Raw genomic sequence first — 20,038 nt, 5'->3', positions numbered from 1 at the left:
AAAATTCCTGAGGTTTGGCAATCATAAAATCACAAAAACATTCCATTAGATTATAATGGGATGAAATTGTTGTCATGGACACCGTTTACTCTTTGCCACGTGGGGCTTTTTCTGTGCCACTCGGGGCTTTTTCAATGCTATATGGGACTTCTATTCCATGTGGGACTTTTCCTGATGCAACTAACCAAGATGAGCATAACCTGAAAACATAGAAAGAGCAATTTCCATTCCATTCCATTCCATTCCATTGGGACCATACTCTGTGCAGAGCGTTGGTGCTGCTTAAGCAGAGTCCTTGGCTATTGGGCACAATCCTGGATGGGTCGCCACTCCGACACAGTATACCAGCAAGCTGGCACTCATTTTGCCGACCTCGGAAGGATGACAGGCCGAGTTAACCCTTCCTGGTATTAATTCAACAGTTGAGCGGGGTTTGAACTCAAGACCCTCGGATCCCAAGCACGCCACTCTAACCATTAAGCCAACACCAGGCAAAGAGCAATTTACTTAGTCAATTCCACTTTGCACTCTTTAAGTTGGGCACTGAGGTGGTTTACCAATGGGGGGGGGGGGGGACTTTTGACTATAACTGGTGAACCTCAAGTATTATTGCAGAAGGCCCTCAGCCAGAACGACTAACGGGATCTACAGGGTATTCGGGGACGAATGGTTCCAATGGAGTCTATCAGGTTTCTTAGACGTCTTTGGGGTCTTAACCTTAAAGGGTTTTCAGGTTCTAAAAGGTCTGCAGGGTCTTAGGGGTCTTACCAGTCTGAAGAGTATTTGAGGTCTTAAGGGTCTGAGCAGTCTTAAAGGGTCATATGGGTCTTATGGATTTAAAAATGTCTTTGGGCTTTGAGAGGTCTTAAGGGTCATCAGGATCTTTAGAGCCTAAAGGATCTTTGGGTTTTATGAGTCTTTGGGGTCTAAAGGGTTTTTTTCAAAATTGAACTTCGCCATAAACAAGGCTGAGAGCCACTAAATGTGAAGGGCCACTGACAAAAAGAAGAGGAAAAACTGGCAAAATCATCACCTCGTCCTGAAACAAGGAAACCACTTCACAGGATCACTGTGCAGGAGGCGGTAACTCGGCCAGGTGAAAATGTTTTTGTTTTTTTTTCGGGGGTGGGGGTATTCAAGGGCGTTTAGGTTTTTGAAGGGGTCTAAATAGTCTCAAGGAGTCTAAAGGCATAGAGGGATATATGTATATATATATATATATATATATATATATATATATATATATATATATATATATATATATATATATATATATATATATATATATATATATATATATATATAATGACGGTGATGTCAAAATGACGGTGAAGGATACATTGTCAATAGAGTAGTAAAGGATTCAATATGACGGTTAAGGATACATTGTCAATATCACGGTTAAGGATACATTATCAATATGATGGTTAAGGATACATTATCAATATGACGGTTAAGGATACATTGTCAATATAGCAGTAAAGGATTCAATATGACGGTTAAGGATACATTGTCAATAGAGCGGTTAAGGATTCAATATGACGGATAAGGATACATTGTCAATATACCAGTGAAGGATACATCGTCAATATATCAGTTGATGAATCATTGTCAATATAACGGTTAAGGATACATTGTCAATATGACAGTAAAGGATACATTATCAATATGATGGTTAAGGATAAATTGTCAATATGATGATTAACGATACATTGTCAATATGACGGTTAAGGATACATTGTCAATATACCAGTGAAGTATACATTGTCAATATCGCAGTTGATGAATCATTGTCAATATGATGGTTAAGGATACATTGTCAATATGATGGTTAAGGATACATTGTGAATATGACAGTAAAGGATACATTGTCCTTACAACAGTTAAGGATACATTGTCAATATGACGGTTAAGGATACATTGTCAATATGACGGTTAAGGATTCATTGTCAAGGATACATTGTCAATATGACGGTTAAGGATGCATTGTCAATATAACAGTGAAGTATACATTGTCAATATCGCAGTTGATGAATCATTGTCAATATGATGGTTAAGAATACATTGTCAATATGATGGTTAAGGATACATTGTCAATATGACGGTTTAGGATACATTGTCAATATGACAGTTAAGGATACATTGTCAATATCACAGTTACATTGTCAATATTATGGTTAAGGATACATTGTCAATATGATGGTTAAGGATACATTGTCAATATGACAATAAAGGACACATTGTCCTTATAACAGTTAAGGATACATTGTCAATATGATGGTTAAGAATACATTGTCAATATGACGGTTAAGGATACATTGTCAATATGACGGTTAACGATACATTGTCAATATGACGGTTAAGATTCATTGTCAAGGATACATTGTCAATCTGACAGTTAAGGATACATTGTCAATCTGACAGTTAAGGATACATTGTCAATATGACGGTTAAGGATACATTGTCAATATGATGGTTAAGGATTCATTGTCAAGGATACATTGTCAATATAGAGGTTCAGTATATATTGTCAATTTAGCAGTTAAGGATAGATTGTCAATATGACAGTTGCATTGTCAATATGATGGTTAAGGATACATTGTCAATATGACAGTTAAGGATACATTGTCAATATGATGGTAAAGGATACATTGTCCTTATAACAGTAAAGGATACATTGTCAATATGTCGGTTAAGGATACATTGTCAATATGATGGTTAAGGATTCATTGTCAAGGATACATTGTCAACATAGCAGTTCAGGATATATTGTCAATTTAGCAGTTAAGGATACATTGTCAATATGACAGTTACATTGTCAATATGATGGTTAAGGATACATTGTCAATATGACAGTTCAGGATACATTGTCAATATGACAGTTAAGGATACATTGTCAATATGACAGTTACATTCTCAATATGATGGTTAAGGATACATTGTCAATATGACAGTTAAGAATACATTGTCAATATGATGGTTAAGGATACATTGTCAATATGACGGTTGAGGATACATTGTCAATATGACAGTTGAGGATACATTGTCAATATGACGGGTAAGGATACATTGTCAATATGACGGTTAAGGATACATTGTCAATATGATGGTTAAGGATGCATTGTCAATATAACAGTGAAGTATACATTGTCAATATCGCAGTTGATGAATCATTGTCAATATGATGGTTGAGGATACATTGTGAATATGACAGTAAAGGATACATTGTCCTTATAACAGTTAAGGATACATTGTCAATATGACGGTTAAGGATACATTGTCAATATGACGGTTAAGGATTCATTGTCAAGGATACATTGTCAATATGACGGTTAAGGATACATTGTCAATACGACGGTTAAGGATTCATTGTCAAGGATACATTGTCAATATGACAGTTAAGGATACATTGTCAATATGACGGTTAAGGATACATTGTCAATATGATGGTAAAGGATACATAGTCCTTATAACAGTAAAGGATACATTGTCAATATGACGGTTAAGGATACATTGTCAATATGATGGTTAAGGATTCATTGTCAAGGATACATTGTCAATATAGAGGTTCAGGATATATTGTCAATTTCGCAGTTAAGGATACATTGTCAATATGACAGTTGCATTGTCAATACAATGGTTAAGGATACATTGTAAATATGACAGTTAAGGATACATTGTCAATATGACGGTTAAGATTCATTGTCAAGGATACATTGTCAATATGACAGTTAAGGATACATTGTCAATATGACAGTTAAATTCTCAATATGATGGTTAAGGATACATTGTCAATATGACAGTTAAGGATACATTGTCAATATGACGGTTTAGGATACATTGTCAATATGATGGTTGAGGATTCATTGTCAAGGATACATTGTCAATATAGTGGTTCAGGATATATTGTCAATTTAGCAGTTAAGGATACATTGTCAATATGACAGTTACATTGTCAATATGATGGTTAAGGATACATTGTCAATATGACAGTTAAGGATACATTGTCAATATGACAGTTACATTGTCAATATGATGGTTAAGGATACATTGTCAATATGACAGTTGAGGATACATTGTCAATATGACAGTTAAGGATACATTGTCAATATGACAGTTAAGGATACATTGTCAATATTACAGTTACATTTTCAATATGATGGTTAAGGATACATTGTCAATATGACAGTTAAGGATACATTGTGAATATGACAGTTAAGGATACATTGTCAATATGACAGTTAAGGATACATTGTCAATATGACAGTTACATTGTCAATATGATGGTTAAGGATACATTGTCAATATGACAGTTAAGGATACATTGTCAATATGACGGTTTAGGATACATTGTCAATATGATGGTTAAGGATTCATTGTCAAGGATACATTGTCAATATAGTGGTTCAGGATATATTGTCAATTTAGCAGTTTAGGATACATTGTCAATATGATGGTTAAGGATACATTGTCAATATGACGGTTAAGGATACATTGTCAATATGACGGTTAAGGATACATTGTCAATATGACAGTTAAGGATACATTGTCAATATGGCAGTTACATTTTCAATATGATGGTTAAGGATACATTGTCAATATGACAGTTAAGGATACATTGTCAATATGACAGTTACATTGTCAATATGATGGTTAAGGATACATTGTCAATATGACGGTTAAGGATACATTGTCAATATGACGGTTAAGGATACATTGTCAATATGACAGTTAAGGATACATTGTCCATAAAACAGTTAAGGATACATTGTCAATATGACGGTTAAGGATACATTGTCAATATGATGGTTAAGGATTCATTGTCAAGGATACATTGTCAATATAGCGGTTCAGAATATATTGTCAATTTAGCGGTTAAGGATACATTGTCAATTTAGCGGTTAAGGATACATTGTCAATATAGCGGTTAATGATCAATTATAAATGTGACATGTAAGGAACAAGTACAGTACTGTACTTCACAATCATTTGCTCCAATATCTGTAACAATTAACAGATATTTTTTCATAAACAAACTGACTTTGTCTCAGTTAGTTTTTTTTCAAAATCTACAAAAGCCAAATGCGCAAACAAGGGGAGGCTTGCATATGGAGATAATAACTCAGGATGGGATGAAGCAACTATATAGTCATAAGGATTCATCAAGGTTGTTTTGTACATTAACAGGTGAAATTAAAGGCAGACAAGAAAAGACAACTTACCGCTGACTTGGAAGCTTGCTTTCACGCATACTTGCAAAGTGAGAATACATATGGCCAAGGAACAGTAGGCTCGCATTGTTGCAACAAAGATTGCTGGTCCAATGGCTGAGCCATGACCTCCTTTATACAACCAAGTAGGGGCTGGACCTAAGAAAATGGCAAAGAGCCAGGAGGAAAAGAAAAAGGTATTCTAATGAAATAGTTGTTGGACCAGTTTACTTTTTTGGCATTACATTTTCTTTATCTGCAATTGCAAAGGTAAACCACCCAATATAACCATTGCCAAGAAACTGTTCCAGCAACACCTACACTCTACAAAGAGTACAGGTCATCAAAATTAATTTAAAATTCTTTCTCTCTCCATCGATTTTGGGAAGAATAAAAAAACATTTTCTGGTTGATAATTCATCAGTTGTTGCAGTTATCGGATGAAATCTTGCACGGTACGCTTCGTTACTATTCTGCACAGGTTTTCGGAGAAATAAAACTTCGTTCGACAAATCTTTGACGGTATTCCATCTTGTTACGTATTTTCCCATGCCATCCCTACATGTGGAGCACGATTGTACTCCATGATAATTGGCTTATCAGATTCAGGTTCGTATTTTGTTCTTGTTAATTTCTTATAAATAATTTACAGTGATCTAAGGCTCATGGAGCAGGTTGTACCTATACCACATTGAGGGCAAATACATTTGTAGACATCAGTTTACATTTACATTAATTCAAAGGACATTATTACATAATGCACAAACACTTATGGTGTTTGAGAATTGAAGTTGGGTTCCCTATATCATGAGCCAGGGTATATATGGGAGCACCTAAGGCTCATCTACGTTGTCTGATTTCATCCGACTTGTCCAATTTTCCCAATGCTGGTGTAATAGATAACATGCAAGCAGGTTTAACGATATGGAAATATGAGAAAGGATAAAGTAGGAAAGGTCATTGGCAAAGGGTCTCGCTTTTGAGTAGTTTGGTTGTGCTCTGACCATGAAAGATGTGTCTGATTCAAAAAACAAAATGTGGAAGACAACAGCATGATATGTTAAATGTCCTTTTGCTACATTTCCTCTTCTTTGTATGGGGAAAAGTTTCAAGCATCGTGGAAGCTTTTATTTACTTCTTGAGGTCCAACCATCAAAATAAAAGATGGTGAGTGGTTTTTGAGGATATTTGTAGACAAACCTTTGGGGATGAGGAAGGTTTGGCATGCTTTTGGCATGCTCACCCATGCCTTGACTTGGAATAGGCCACAACGATTTCTTCAGGGTAAAGTTTTTTTTTTCACCTTCTTCACTCATATTATCAAATGCCTCTTTATCATAGCAATGAATCATTGTATATACCTATTTACTTGAAGCAAACTGGTATATGTTCCCTACTTCTCCATAAATACACAAGAAAATGTGAAATTTCCAAAGCATTATATTTATATTTTTTACTGTTTGGAGAATCATATGGAGTGAAAAAAAATATTTAGCAACATGCCAAAATTAACAAGCTTCATTGAGCTATATGATTTAATGCATTCACTGCAAGACCTCTTCCCCTGTCTCCCAGAGGGACTGCCTCTCCAAAGTGTCTGCCAGATCTGTGTCTATATTTTCAAAAGTTTAGCGAGGTGCGCTACAGAGAATCAAAGCAAATCTGGTGAAAAACTGACGTTAAAAAAAGTTATAACGTTTGTGTGGACCCCGAACTGATGTACCATGTATCAAATACACAGGTTCATTTCATTAACTGCTGCATGCGCAGTGAAGACTGGCTTTAAAGTTAAAGGGATGCAAAATGGTAAGCAGAGACAGCCTCACCGACCGTTCCTTGTCAACCAATTAATTGGAATGCATGCACGAATGCTTAAGCCACTTGCCGAGCGCCCATTGTCGATAGTGGTACTGCGCGACGTATTTCTGAGTGAATCGTTCAATCACTGTGGATGCTTTTTAAGTTCCACATCATTCAGAGTGCGTGGTTTGGTCTCCGTCACCCTGAGCGAGTGGTTCCTGCTCCATCACCCTGAGCGAGTGGTTCCAGCTCCGTCACCCTGAGTGAGTGGTTCCTGCTCCATCACCCTGAGTGAGTGGTCCCTGCTCAGTCACTCTGAGTGGTTCCTGCTCTGTCACCCTGAGTAGTTCCTGCTACATCACCCTGAGTGAGTGGCCCCTGCTTCATCAATCTGAGTGGTTCCTACTTCGTCACCCTGAGCGAGTGGTTCCTACTCCATCACCCTGAGCGAGTGGTTCGTAATTTGTGCTCCGTCATCCTGAGCGAGTAGTTTGTGCTCCGTACTCCATAACCGTGAACAAGAGGTTCATGCTTCCTGCTCCCTCACCTTTAGTGAGCGGTTCATGCTCTGTGCACCATCACCCTGCGCAAGTGATTTGTGCTCTGTGCTCCGTCACCCTGAGCAAGTGGTTCATGCTTTGTGCTCCATCACCCTGAGCAAGTGGTTTGTGCTCCGTGCTCTATCACCCTGAGCAAAAGGTTCGTGCTCTCTGCTCCGTTACCCTGAGTGAGTGGTTCATGCTCTTTCATCCTGAATGAGTGGTTCATGGTTCATGCTCCATCACCCTGAGCGAGTGGTTCATGGTTCGTGCTCCATCACCCAGAGTGAGTGGTTCGTGGTTCATGCTCTGTCACCCTAAGCGAGTGGTTCATGCTTCATGCTGAGTCACCATGAGTGAGTGGTTCTTAGTTCATGCTCCATTACCCTGTGTGAGTGGTTCGTCGTTCGTGCTCTATCACCCTGAGTGAGTGGTTTGTGGTTCGTGCTCTGTCACCCTGAGTGAGAGGTTTGTGCTCCGTCATTCTGTGTGAGTTGTGAAATAACACTCGATTTCCGAGCCATTTGTCATATGCATGCGTTTTCTGAATTACCGAGCCAATTTTTTTTCGTACCAGTAACATGCAGCTGTTTATAAAGATCAACGTTGGTGAACATATCCCTGAAATGTCAATATAAATGCAACATTCTTTTTCAGTGAAAGCTACTCAAGGTTGATGGGTTGTAAACAGAAAGTACTGCAGTTGGTAATCACAGACTCCAACCTGCCGATTCCCAAAAAATTGCCAATATCGGCCAAGCCCGTGTGTGTGTGCGTGTGCGTGTGCGTGTGCGTGTGCGTGTGCGTGTGCGTTCTTCATAAAGCACAGTAAATTCTCTCTTCTAACTCCCCGACCCAAATCAAAATATATATATATATATATATATATATATATATATATATATATATATATATATATATATATATATATATATATATATATATATATATATATATATATATATATATATATATATATATATATATATATACAGTGGGGAGAACAAGTATTTGATACACTGCCGATTTTGCAGGTTTTCCCACTTACAAAGCACGTATAGGTCTGTAATTTTTATCACAGGTACATTTCAACTGTGAAAGACGGAATCTAAAACAAAAATCCTGAAAATCACATTGTATGCTTTTTAAATAATTCATTTGCATTTTATTGCATAAAATAAGTATTTGATACATCATAAAAACAGAACTTAATATTTGGTACAGAAACCTTTGTTTGCAATTACAGACATCAAACGTTTCCTATAGTTCTTAACCAGGTTTGCACAGACTGCAGCAGGGATTTTGGCCCACTCCTCCATTCAGATCTTCTCCAGATCCTTCAGGTTTTGGGGCTGTCGCTGGGCAACACAGACTTTCAGCTCCCTCCAAAGATTTTCTATTGGGTTCAGGTCTGGAGACTGGCTAGGCCACTCCAGGACCTTGAGATGCTTCTTACGGAGCCACTCCTTCGTTGCCATGGCTGTGTGTTTCGGGTCGTTGTCATGCTGGAAGACCCAGCCACGCCCCATCTTCAATGCTCTTGTTGAGGGAAGGACGTTGTTGGCCAAGATCTCGCGATACATGGCCCCATCCATCCTCCCCTCAATACGGTGCAGTCGTCCTGTCCCCTTTGCAGAAAAGCATCCCCAAAGAATGATGTTTCCACCTCCATGCTTCGCGGTTGGGATGGTGTTCTTGGGGTTGCACTCATCCTTCTTCCTCCAAACACGGCGAGTGGAGTTTAAACCAAAAAGCTCTATTTTGGTCTCATCAGACCACATGACCTTCTCCCATTCCTCCTCTGGATCATCCAGATGGTCATTCGCAAACTTCAGATGGGCCTGGACATGCGCTGGCTTGAGTAGAGGGACCTTGCGTGCGCTGCAGGATTTTAATCCATGACGGCGTGGTGTGTCACTTATGGTTTTCTTTGATACTGTGATCCCAGCTCTCTTCAGGTCATTGACCAGGTCCTGCCATGTAGTTCTGGGTTTATCCCTCACCTTTGTCATGATCATTGAGGCTCCATGAGGTGAGATCTTGCGTGGAGCCCCAGACCGAGGGAGATTGATTGTTATCTTGAACTTCTTCCATTTTCTAATAATTGTGCCAACAGTTGTTGCCTTCTCACCAAGCTGCTTGCCTATTGTCCTGTCGCCCATCCCAGCGTTGTGCAAGTCTACAATTTTGTCCCTGATGTCCTTAGACAGCTCTCTGGTCTTGCCCATTGTGGAGAGGTTGGAGTCTGATTGATTGAGTGAGGACAGCTGTCTTTTATGCAGATAACAAGTTCAAACAGGTGCAGTTCATACAGGTAATGAGTGGAGAATGGGAGGACTTCTTAAAGACAAAACTAACAGGTCTGTGAGAGCCGGAATTCTTACTGGTTGGTGGGTGATCAAATACTTATTTCATGCAATAAAATGCAAATTAATTATTTAAAAATCATACAATGTGGTTTTCAGGATTTTTGTTTTAGATTCCGTCTTTCACAGTTGAAGTGTACCTATGATAAAAATTACAGACCTCTACGTGCATTGTAAATGGGAAAACCTGCAAAATCGGCAGTGTATCAAATACTTGTTCTCCCCACTGTATATATATATATATATATATATATATATATATATATATATATATATATATATATATATATATATATATATATATATATATATATATATATATATATATATATATATATATATATACATATATATACATATATATACAGTCATGCGCCACTTAACGGCAGGGTTACGTTCTGAGAAACGCGTCGATAAGCGACGTCGTCGTTGTGCGAACATCATTTTTTTTTTCATTTTCGAACATCGTTTTCGAACATCGTACTCACACAAACATAGACACCTAAGCTATATGCTGTAGCCTATTGCTCCTCGGATACAAACCTGTACAGCATGTTACTGTACTGAATACTGTCGGCAATTGTAACACACATCCAAGAGACAGAAGACACATTAGATTTACCTTTGTGCAGTTCATGACGGCCATCAGTGTTGTTAGCAGCAGCTTACAACCTCCTCTCGCATCGATTATAAAAAGGTGAATAAATAGCATTTGGATTTTATAAATACGAAATCATTGCATCGATATTATAATTTACAAATGAATAAACGAGCACCTGTCAATTGTGATATATTTTGGGAACAGTGCGATTGTTTTAACAACATAAAAAGCTTTACTAAAAGTAAATTTGTTTTAATTGACGAACAACAACGATTTATTCGTGGAATTTTTCAATTCAAAGGTAATTTACTTGCAAGATGGTAAACGTGGAAACATTGGTTCAGTTTGAAAGCCGATTTCCTTGAATCCCGATTTAGCACGACCCTGCTTTTTTCGCGATGACATTTTCTGGACCTCAACGATCGCATTATAACAGGGCCACACTGTCGTTGTTTATTATCATTATGAGGTATTATGTTCTGTCGAGTGTACATAATTGTATGTGCTATTTTTATACGAGACTCCATCACTCGGCGATAGGAATTTTTCAGCGACATATTTTAATTTTTTTTTTATTTTTTCAGAGCTGGCAGACCCGTCATATATGCGATCCCTCGTTGCCCGGAACGTCGTTAAGTGGCGCATGACTGTGTGTGTATATATATATCTATATCTATATCTATATCTATATATATATATATATATATATATATATATATATATATATCTATATCTATATATATATATATATATATATATATATATATATATATCTATATCTATATCTATATCTATATCTATATCTATATCTATATCTATATCTCTCTCTCTCTCTCTCTCTCTCTCTCTCTCTCTCTCTCTCTCTCTCTCTCTCTCTCTCTCTCTCTCTCTCTCTCTCTCTCTCTCTCTCTCTCTCTCTCTCTCTCTCTCTCTCTCTCTCTCTCTCTATACAGTGCAGCACCATCCTCCCACACCTCTTTCACTCTCCCTTTTCCTCTCTGTCTGTTGCTGTCTCTGGACGGTGGTTATGTCTGAGCAGGGTTTGTCTCCAGATATGTCCAGGTGGTGTTTATGTCCGGGCAGTGTTTGTCTTTGCACGCATCCGGGCGGTGTTTGTCTCCACATGCATCCTGGCTGTGTTTGTCTCCACACACTTCCGGGCAGTGTTTATGTCTGGACGAGAGTTTGTCTCTGGACGCGTCTGGGCAGTGGTTGTCTCCGGACGCATCCGGGAGGTGTTTGTCTCTGTACGCGTCTGGGTGGTGTTTGTCTCCAGACATGTCCAGGTGGTGTTTCTCTTCAGATGCGTCTGGGCGGCGTTTGTCTCCGGATGCATTCGGGCTGTGTTTGTCTCTGACCTTTTGGTCCATGTTGACCTCAAAAATAATTGTCTAGTTGAATTCAGTGCACTGAAATATAACTTCTCTTCAAATTTCAAGTCAATCGGATGAAAATTGAGGATTTTAGAAATCTCACCTAAGTTGTTGACCTTTGGCCTACGTTGACCTTTTCATCTTTTGACCTCAAAAACAAAAGGCTTCTTCCTTATGACAAACTACCATATTGTGAAGTTTCGTGAAGAACTGTTGAAAATTCTGACCTGTCGGCGATAAACAGACAAACAGACAGACAGAATAACAAAACCGACAAACCAATACACATGAAAAATCTTCGATTTTGCAAGTAACAAACAGAGGGGTGAAAACATAACCTTCTTCCTCTTTGGTGGCGGAGGTAATAAAATCAGCTGCTTCTGTAGATTTCCTCTGCTGGATAGTGCATTTCACAGCAACGACTCAACTCTGAGAACCAAAGAGCTTTCAAAAGACCTCCAGGATAAAATTGTGAAAAGGTACAGATCAGGGGATGGGTATAAAAAAAATATTTCAAAAGCCTTGAGTATTCCTTGGAGTGCAGTCCATACAATCATTAAGAAGTGGAAGGAATATGATACCACCAAGACCTTGCCGAGATCAGGCTGTCCCTCCAAACTGGATGACCAAGCAAGGAGGAGAGTGATCAGAGAGGCCATCAAGAAACCAATGGCAACTTTGAAAGAGCACCAGGCCTTTATGGCAAAGACTGGTCACTGTGTACATGTGTAAATAATATTCGAAGCACTCCACAAGTCTGGCTTGTACGGTAGGGTGGCAAGAAGGAAGCCATTACTCAAAATAGCCCACCTTTAGTCCCATTTGAGGAATGCAAAAAAACCACTCTGGAGATTGTGAAGCCATGTGGCAAAAAGTTTTGTGGTCTAACAAAACAAAGATGGAAATTGTTGGCCTAAAATCAAAATGTTACATTTGGTGCAAACCCAACATAGCACATCACCCAAAGAACACCATCCCTACTATGAAGCATGGTGGTGGCAGAATCATTTCATGGGGATGTTTCTCATCAGCAGGGACTGGGGCACTTTTCAAGATAGAAGAGAAAATGGATGGATCAAAATGCAGAAAAATCCAAGAGGAAAACCTGCTGCCCTCTGCAAGAAAGCAAGGACAGAAATTCACCTTTTAGCATGACAATGACTGGAAGCACCAAACCAACGCTACATTGGAGTGGCTAAGGACCAAAAAGATCAATGTCCTTGAGTGGCTCAGTCAGAACCCCGACCTAAACCCAATCGAAAATCTGTGGCAGGACTTGAAGATTGCTGCCCATCAATGCTCTCCACACAACTTGACTGAGCTCAAACAGTTTTGAAACAACAGAATGGGTAAATATTACCCAATCAAGGTGCGCAAAGTTGGGAGAAACCAATCCCAGCAAACTTGCAGCTGTAATTGCTGTCAAAGGTGCTTCCACCAGGTATTAACTCGGGGGGGGGGGGGGGCGGGTTGGGACACATCCAACCAAGATAGTCTATTTTTAATTAATTTTCTGAAATTTGTCATATTTGTTCTTCACTTGGAAGTTGTGGGTTATGATGTGCAAATAAAGGTGGAAAAAGTCTGATTTAATGCATATTAATTCCACGCTATAAGGCAACAAAAGGTGAAAATTTTGAAAGGGGGTGTCGACTTTCTTTCTATCGGCACTATCGAATTGAAATTTAAACTTATCTGCTGTCTTTGCTGCAACTACCTTTCCAGAGAAAGCATTCCGTGATGAACTACTGTCTGACTGAAAGATCCTTCCTTTACGACAATCTTAACTCTCCCCTTCTTTACTAACAGGCTGTCCCCTGGTCCGATCACTGTCTATTCTGCTGAAGAACTCCCAGTTTGTCGATGCACTTCATTATCTTAAACACATCCTCTTGTGATCACCTTCTTTCTAATGTATAAAGTCTTGTCTTCTTCAGCTGCTCCTCAGAGCCGAGTCAAGCTCGGCAGGAGGGTGCATGGGTGGGGGAAGCACAAAAGTCCGACGACATTGCTAAACTTACAGAAAGTGTAAGAGGTTTCCAAAATGTATCATATCCATCACATCATATGTCATCGCAAGTCTTTCAGAGGTCTTTCGGGACCCTTCGGAGACAGACCTCAAAATTTTCTCAAAAGGAATCGCTGATTCCTATTTGTCTTGTTTTTCATCAATTTTCACTGCGCAAAGACACCACACGTCCCTGGCAGCGTATGGTGTTCCCTGAGAAGACAAACAATGTGCTAGGGTGGCGATATACAGTACATGACCATTAATTGTTATGAGTGATAATTCTCGGTATCGCGATTAAAATAATTTCAACACACATGGGTGTAATAAATTTTTTTGGACCTTTTGGTGTGCAACAGCTGATTCGGGCGCAGCATTTTGTTCGTGAGTGTTACGACCTATATGTAATTCCTTTAATCTTCTACGAGCCTCAACAATGTACACAAAAAAAGACAAAAAAACAGGTAGTCAGCTAGGAACTGAGCCAGATATCGCTTATGTAAGTTAGTCGAGTGTTGTTCCTGCTATTCACGATACCGAGTATTAAAGGTGAGGCATAGTGATCCGATGTACCGGGCCTTCATGCTCTTGTTTTCGTGATATTAAAATAGACTGCTACATCCAGCCTTTGGTAAGTTCTGGGTTGTTCTCCAGTTTTTGACCTAATTTAATAAAATAGGTCACCTGTCCTGAAGCTTGCCTGTATCAGGAGCAGGTCACTCAAACCCCCACAGACCTCCTGAAACCCTTAAATTTTGATGCCATGAACAAATTTAGGTGCATCACAGGTGATGAAGGTTGTGGTAAAGTTTCATTGAAATTGTGTGTGTAGTTTTGGAGAAGAGAGCAAATACCTATTTTGGGTGGTCAAAGCCCCCCCCCCCAAACCCCACAGACCCCCTTGATAAGCACAGATTTTGATGCAGTCAATAAACTTTGGTACATCACAGGTGAAGAATGTTGTGGTCAAGTTTCATCAAAATTGTGTGTTTGGCTCAAGCAATAAGGAGTGAAGTGTTTACGCACTGACTGACTGACTCATTCACTCACCTATGGATTCTGTTCCATCGCAGATGCTCACCTGACTAAAGTCCAGGTGGGCTAAAAAAAGAGAATACTCACATTTTTTTTTCAAAATTAAAATTTTTTTTTTTTTTTGACGAAAACACTGATGAACCGCTGAATGTTTGATGAGGATCCAATCAGTCATTTCTGAGGAAAACGATCAATCACTTTGTTGTGTTCATTGCTATGATACATAATTGCATGTTTCGGCCTTTTGAGGCAAGTACAATGTTGCATGGAATCTCATAATCTTTGGAGCAATCTGGTCCTCAGGCCATATTACATAGTGTTCCAAAGGGTTGGGTTTAATTCAAGGAACTGGAATGCTTCATTGCAAGTTTTCAATGTTGCTGTCCAACCAGTTCCTGGGTGTGGATCCAGAGGTGGAGGGCGCTACCTGGCACATCCTCTATTAATTTCTCCACTCACTTCAGTCTTAGAACCCAGGAAGATGAAACTTTTCACGATTTCATCATGATCGTCTCCAAATCCGAACACATCGATCTTTTCACTTGGCAAGATTTGTCTTTTTTAGGTTTAAATGAAGAGCAGATTTTTTATTTTCCTTAAACACTGTCTGCAGCAGTTTCATCAAGTCCTCTATATCTTCTGTCAACAGCACAATATCATCATCACATCTTTGGTTGTTGATAAATCGTCCTCCAAACATGACTCCAGCCTCTGCCTCGGCCAAGTTTGATTCCTTCATGATGTACTCACTCTGAATATTGAACAACTAATGGGAGAGAATGCATCCATGTCTGATCCCTTTTCCCAATCCCAAACCATTCTGTCTCTCCATACTCTGTTCTTACTGTCACTTCTTGTTTGGTGACCCCAATAAGCTGACCCTTGATAGGGTTGATAATTATTGATAGGGTTCGCCACCATCTGCTTGAGCACCAGCGTCCAGAGCAGTCAGGCTTTACACCAAAGAGGTCAGCGATTGACCATATCCTTGCTCTTCGTGTCCTCACCGAACGCAGACGAGAGTCTCGGCAGGGGGTGCTTGCAGCCTATGTTGATCTCTGTAAAGCGTTCGATTCATTGAATCGGGATGCCCTCTGGAGGATTCTTGGTCTTCGTGGGGTGCCACCAAAAGTGATCAATCTGATGTCTGAACTCCACTCTGGTACTGAGAGTTCTGTGAAGTGTGGTGGTGCCATCTCTGACTTATTTCCAGTTGTTACTGGAGTTCGTCAGGGGTGTGTACCGGCACCCACACTTTTCAGCATTTGTATGGACTGGAGTTTAGGGAGGATGTCGGAAAGATCAAGCTGCGGTGCATCGTTTGGGAATGTCAAGATCTCGGACCTTGATTTCGCAGATGATGCAGTCATCTTTGCGGAGACTTTAGATATCCTTTTGGGGGCCCTCAAGGTGCTGAATGAGGAGTCGGAGCTGCTGGGATTACAGGTTTCTTGGGTCAAAACTAAGATCCAAGCTTTCAATGACATCTTGGATGCTGCTGTCCTGTCTGTGTCTGTTTGTGGTGAGGATGTTGAAGTCGTGGAGAGATTCACTTTGCTTGGCAGTGACATTCATGTCTCTGCTGGCTGTGAGTCAGAGGTCAATAGACGTCTGGGTCGGGCCTGGGGAGTCATGGATTTACTGGATCATGGGGTGTGGCGCTGCCGGTACCTGTGCGGGAGGACGAAAGTCCGAGTCTTCAGGTCCTTGGTGCTTCCAGTCTTGCTCTATGGATGCGAGACTTGGACTCTGCCCAAGGATCTGAGACGGAGACTTAATTCCTTTGGTACCAGGTCTCTTCGGAGAATCCTTGGCTATCGCTGGTCAGATTTTGTGTTCAACGAGCGGTTGCTGAGAGAGACTCGGATGAGATTTGTTACCTGCATGGTCCATGAGCGTCAGTTGCGGCTGTATGGACGTGTGGCTCGTTTTCCTGATGCTGATCCTGCTCACCAGATTCTCTCAGCGAGGGAGTCTCGTAAGTGGAGGAGGCCAATGGGCCGACCACGTGCCTCGTGGTTGCAGCAGGTTGACCAGCATCTCAAGGAGATGGGGATGGGCCTGGCATCTGCCTGGGGGAAGGCCAGACGGAGGCCACTGGAGTACCGGCGGAAAGTGAACGCAGCAACGCGCTGTTCTGGCACATGCTCCCATACCTGACCTGACCTTGTTTGGTGTGCAGGTTTCTTATCAGGCATACCAGGTGCTCCGACATCCCAATTTCTTTCAGCATAATACACATCAATTCATGATTGACATGATTGAAGCTTTGCAATCTATAATGGGAAGTCTGATGTCTGTCGATGCGTTTGTGCATTCAGCTGTCTCCCATTTCCGGCGACCCCTTCCCGCACTGCTTTTGAAAAGCTCCGCATGCAGGAAAGCTCAACATTGAAACAGAAGATGAACATGATGCCAGATGAGACACATTTTAAAAGTATAAATATAACATGGAATTACAGTTTGTTTATTAACAGTGCATTAAGATATGACCTTGGCTGACAGGATGGCCTCAAGGTCAGCACATTTGCCTCGAAACTGTGTAGCCTGGGTTCGATTCAGCCCAGTTATAAACTGTCATCCCTGTGCTTCAGAGACTGGGTGAATCATCAATGTGTGTGCCGTTCCTCGGATGGATGTTAAACTGGGTGTCCCATCTAACGCCATAAGTTAGTGCATGTTAACGATTCCACGGTGTCCTTTGTGAAGAGTAAGAGAGCTGCTGCTGGCACTCTGGCTAAATTCCAAATTCCTGTCCTAACCAGCAGAGGGTATTGCATCAGTGACACAGCTGCATCCTCAGCCAATGATGCGACCCTGCAGCCTTGTGCTGCATACGAATGATGACGATCATTGCCACAACAATAATTAATTTATCACGTGACAGGTATTTTTTCGATCATGTGATGTATTTTTTCGATCTCACAAATGCATATTCAAAGATGCCAAAATAATTATTTCTGCTCATCGAACAAAGCTCAGGAAATTCACGCAAGGTTTTACTGATGAAACAAAAATGCAGATTTAGAATTTAGCAAATAACCGTCAACTCATCCAAAAGCTTCTAAGGACATACATAACTGAGATTGCAAAGGATAAAGAATTTATTTTCAACTTGTGGGTCCATCCACCTCTCCCCCAGCACCATTCATTATACATTGCCAAGGATGGCCGAGAGGTGAATGCACACTCGTCTGTGAGCTGCCTCGGCTGGGATTGAATCTCGACACAGCTACAAACTATAACTCTATCTTGGTGTTTCACAGACAGCGTATGCATCAATGTGTGTGTCGTCCATCAGAATGACCTTAAATGTGGAGCTTGTCTGCCAGCATTAGTTGGTGGACGTTAAATATCCCACTACTTTTGGTGTTTCCACCCCCCCCCCCCAACCTCTCTCAACTGTTCCTTTCATGAAGAGCAGGTGAGCTATCACCGGCACCCTGAACAAATTACAAATTCCTGCTGGGGATGTGGGTAGTAAGTGGTCTTGTATTCTTGGAGGTTCCTTGACACCAGATTACACTGCTTGCTATCGGAGAGTGTGGTTGCTCGCTGGACAGCAGCTCTTTCACAGGAGATAAATTAACCAGGTACTTTTCATATTTCATGTGATGGGAATTCTTCGGATACAAAGGGCAACCAATTCAACACAAGATATCCCGACTGGCCACAAAGGCACACGCAAATGGAAAAGCAGGGATAAGCATTTGGTTCACTTTGTCTATCTGTCAGTCTGTCTGTCCACAATCCTCAGCATGTGATCGAGGAACAACTTAATTGTGATTGAATGTTATATTTTTAACACGAATCGGAAAACAAACCGATAGCTTAGCAATACTTTGGCTCTGAATTAGTCCCGATCACATTTGCGCAACGAGAAGCAAGTGAATTTTTTTAACCTGTCTGCCTGCCTGGCTGGCAAACTGAAAATCATTCCAAATAGGAAACTTACTGATTTTAAGGATGTCATACAGGACACAAATAAGAGCCTGGTGTTGGCGCAGTGGTTCGGGCAGCGGCTTGGGATCCAAAAGGTCCTGAGTTCAATCCCCGTTGGGCCACTGAATTAATACACCAGGGGGTTGACTCAGCCTGTCATACTTCGGAGGTCGGCGAAATGAGTACCAGTATACTGGGCCGGTGTATACCCTGGTTAAAATAGGTGTACCATATCCCTGTGTCGTAAGAGGCGACCAGGGTTGCATCAGGAAGGGCATCCGGCGTAAAACATCTGCCAAATCACAATGCGGATCATACGGATGATCCGCTGTGGCGACCCCTAACGGGAGCAGCCGAAGGAAGAAGAAGAAGATACAGGACACAAATAACAGACATGAATAAGTCATGTCACATGCTAAATAAGGTGGTGTAGAAGACGCTGCATAAATGGTGGTAAACTTAAAAATAAAAAAATCTATAACCATTAAAATCTGTATTTTATTTCAATTAACGAGCAAATACAACCCATCGCTTCGCTGATGGTGGTGTGAAGGAGAGCTTGTGGCGTATTGGCATAGAGCGTTGTGGGGGCGTGGAGAAGTTGTGATAGTAGTCACGTGTCTGCAATGCATATAGCTGTTCTCGCCCACTAGGGACTTGTAGCACCAGTTAGTAGCATGTGGTATCATTAGCAGTGTCTTGTAAGTCGTGTGCCTGTAGGGTGCATCGAGTGCGTACTAAAGCGGAGTTACGGGCATCCTACGCCCACCCTCTCACTCGAGGCAATAAAGCAGAGTTGTGTTACCTCTGGCTCGTGTCTGCCTGTTCGCACCTCTGCCACGACACCACGGTTTGGCGACGAGGATGTTTCGGATCAACGTGTGCAGAGTGCCTGTTTTCCTCGGCATTGACTTTGAGTCGTAGCTGGGACAATTGGATTGTCGGGCGCACAGAGCGCTGGGAGAATCAGTGCAGCTCGCGCGGTACGACTTCGATCACCTGGCAAGGAGCCCAGGGGAGCGCATCGCGAGTTTCACCGCACGGATGAGACATCTCGTCGTCGCCTGCGAATTCACGTCGAGTGAACGGCAGGCCGTGCTCGAAGATCGTTTTATTTCTGGTTTGCAAGAGTCGGAAATGGTTTCTGCATGCCACGGCTAAAGG

At 40.9% G+C, this 20,038-nt stretch overlaps 2 protein-coding genes across 2 annotated transcripts in view; one reads left to right on the top strand and one right to left on the bottom strand.

Moving 5' to 3' along the window:
• The window catches only part of LOC147030736 (mucin-2-like), a 229,299-nt gene that overhangs the window by 174,620 nt on the left and 34,641 nt on the right, over positions 1-20,038 (bottom strand). Inside the window, exon 2 of the mRNA XM_085872197.1 lies at positions 5,223-5,369. Within this exon, the coding sequence (XP_085728323.1) occupies positions 5,223-5,298 (76 nt within the window). The 5' untranslated portion in view covers positions 5,299-5,369. The remainder of the gene's footprint in view (positions 1-5,222; positions 5,370-20,038) is intronic.
• LOC147030737 (uncharacterized) overlaps positions 17,754-20,038 on the top strand; it is an 18,975-nt gene continuing 16,690 nt past the window's right edge. The window contains exon 1 of the mRNA XM_085875098.1: positions 17,754-20,038. This exon is cut by the window's right edge and continues 2,225 nt beyond it. The gene's annotated coding sequence lies outside the window, so the exon portion shown is untranslated.

Source organism: Eptatretus burgeri, chromosome 3 (genome assembly GCF_056783735.1).
Source record: "Eptatretus burgeri isolate ZD-2024b chromosome 3, Ebu_testis_v1, whole genome shotgun sequence".
NCBI lineage: Eukaryota > Metazoa > Chordata > Myxini > Myxiniformes > Myxinidae > Eptatretus > Eptatretus burgeri.
The sequence above is the reverse complement of the archived record's forward strand: the minus strand, read 5'-3'. Positions and strand labels throughout refer to the sequence as shown.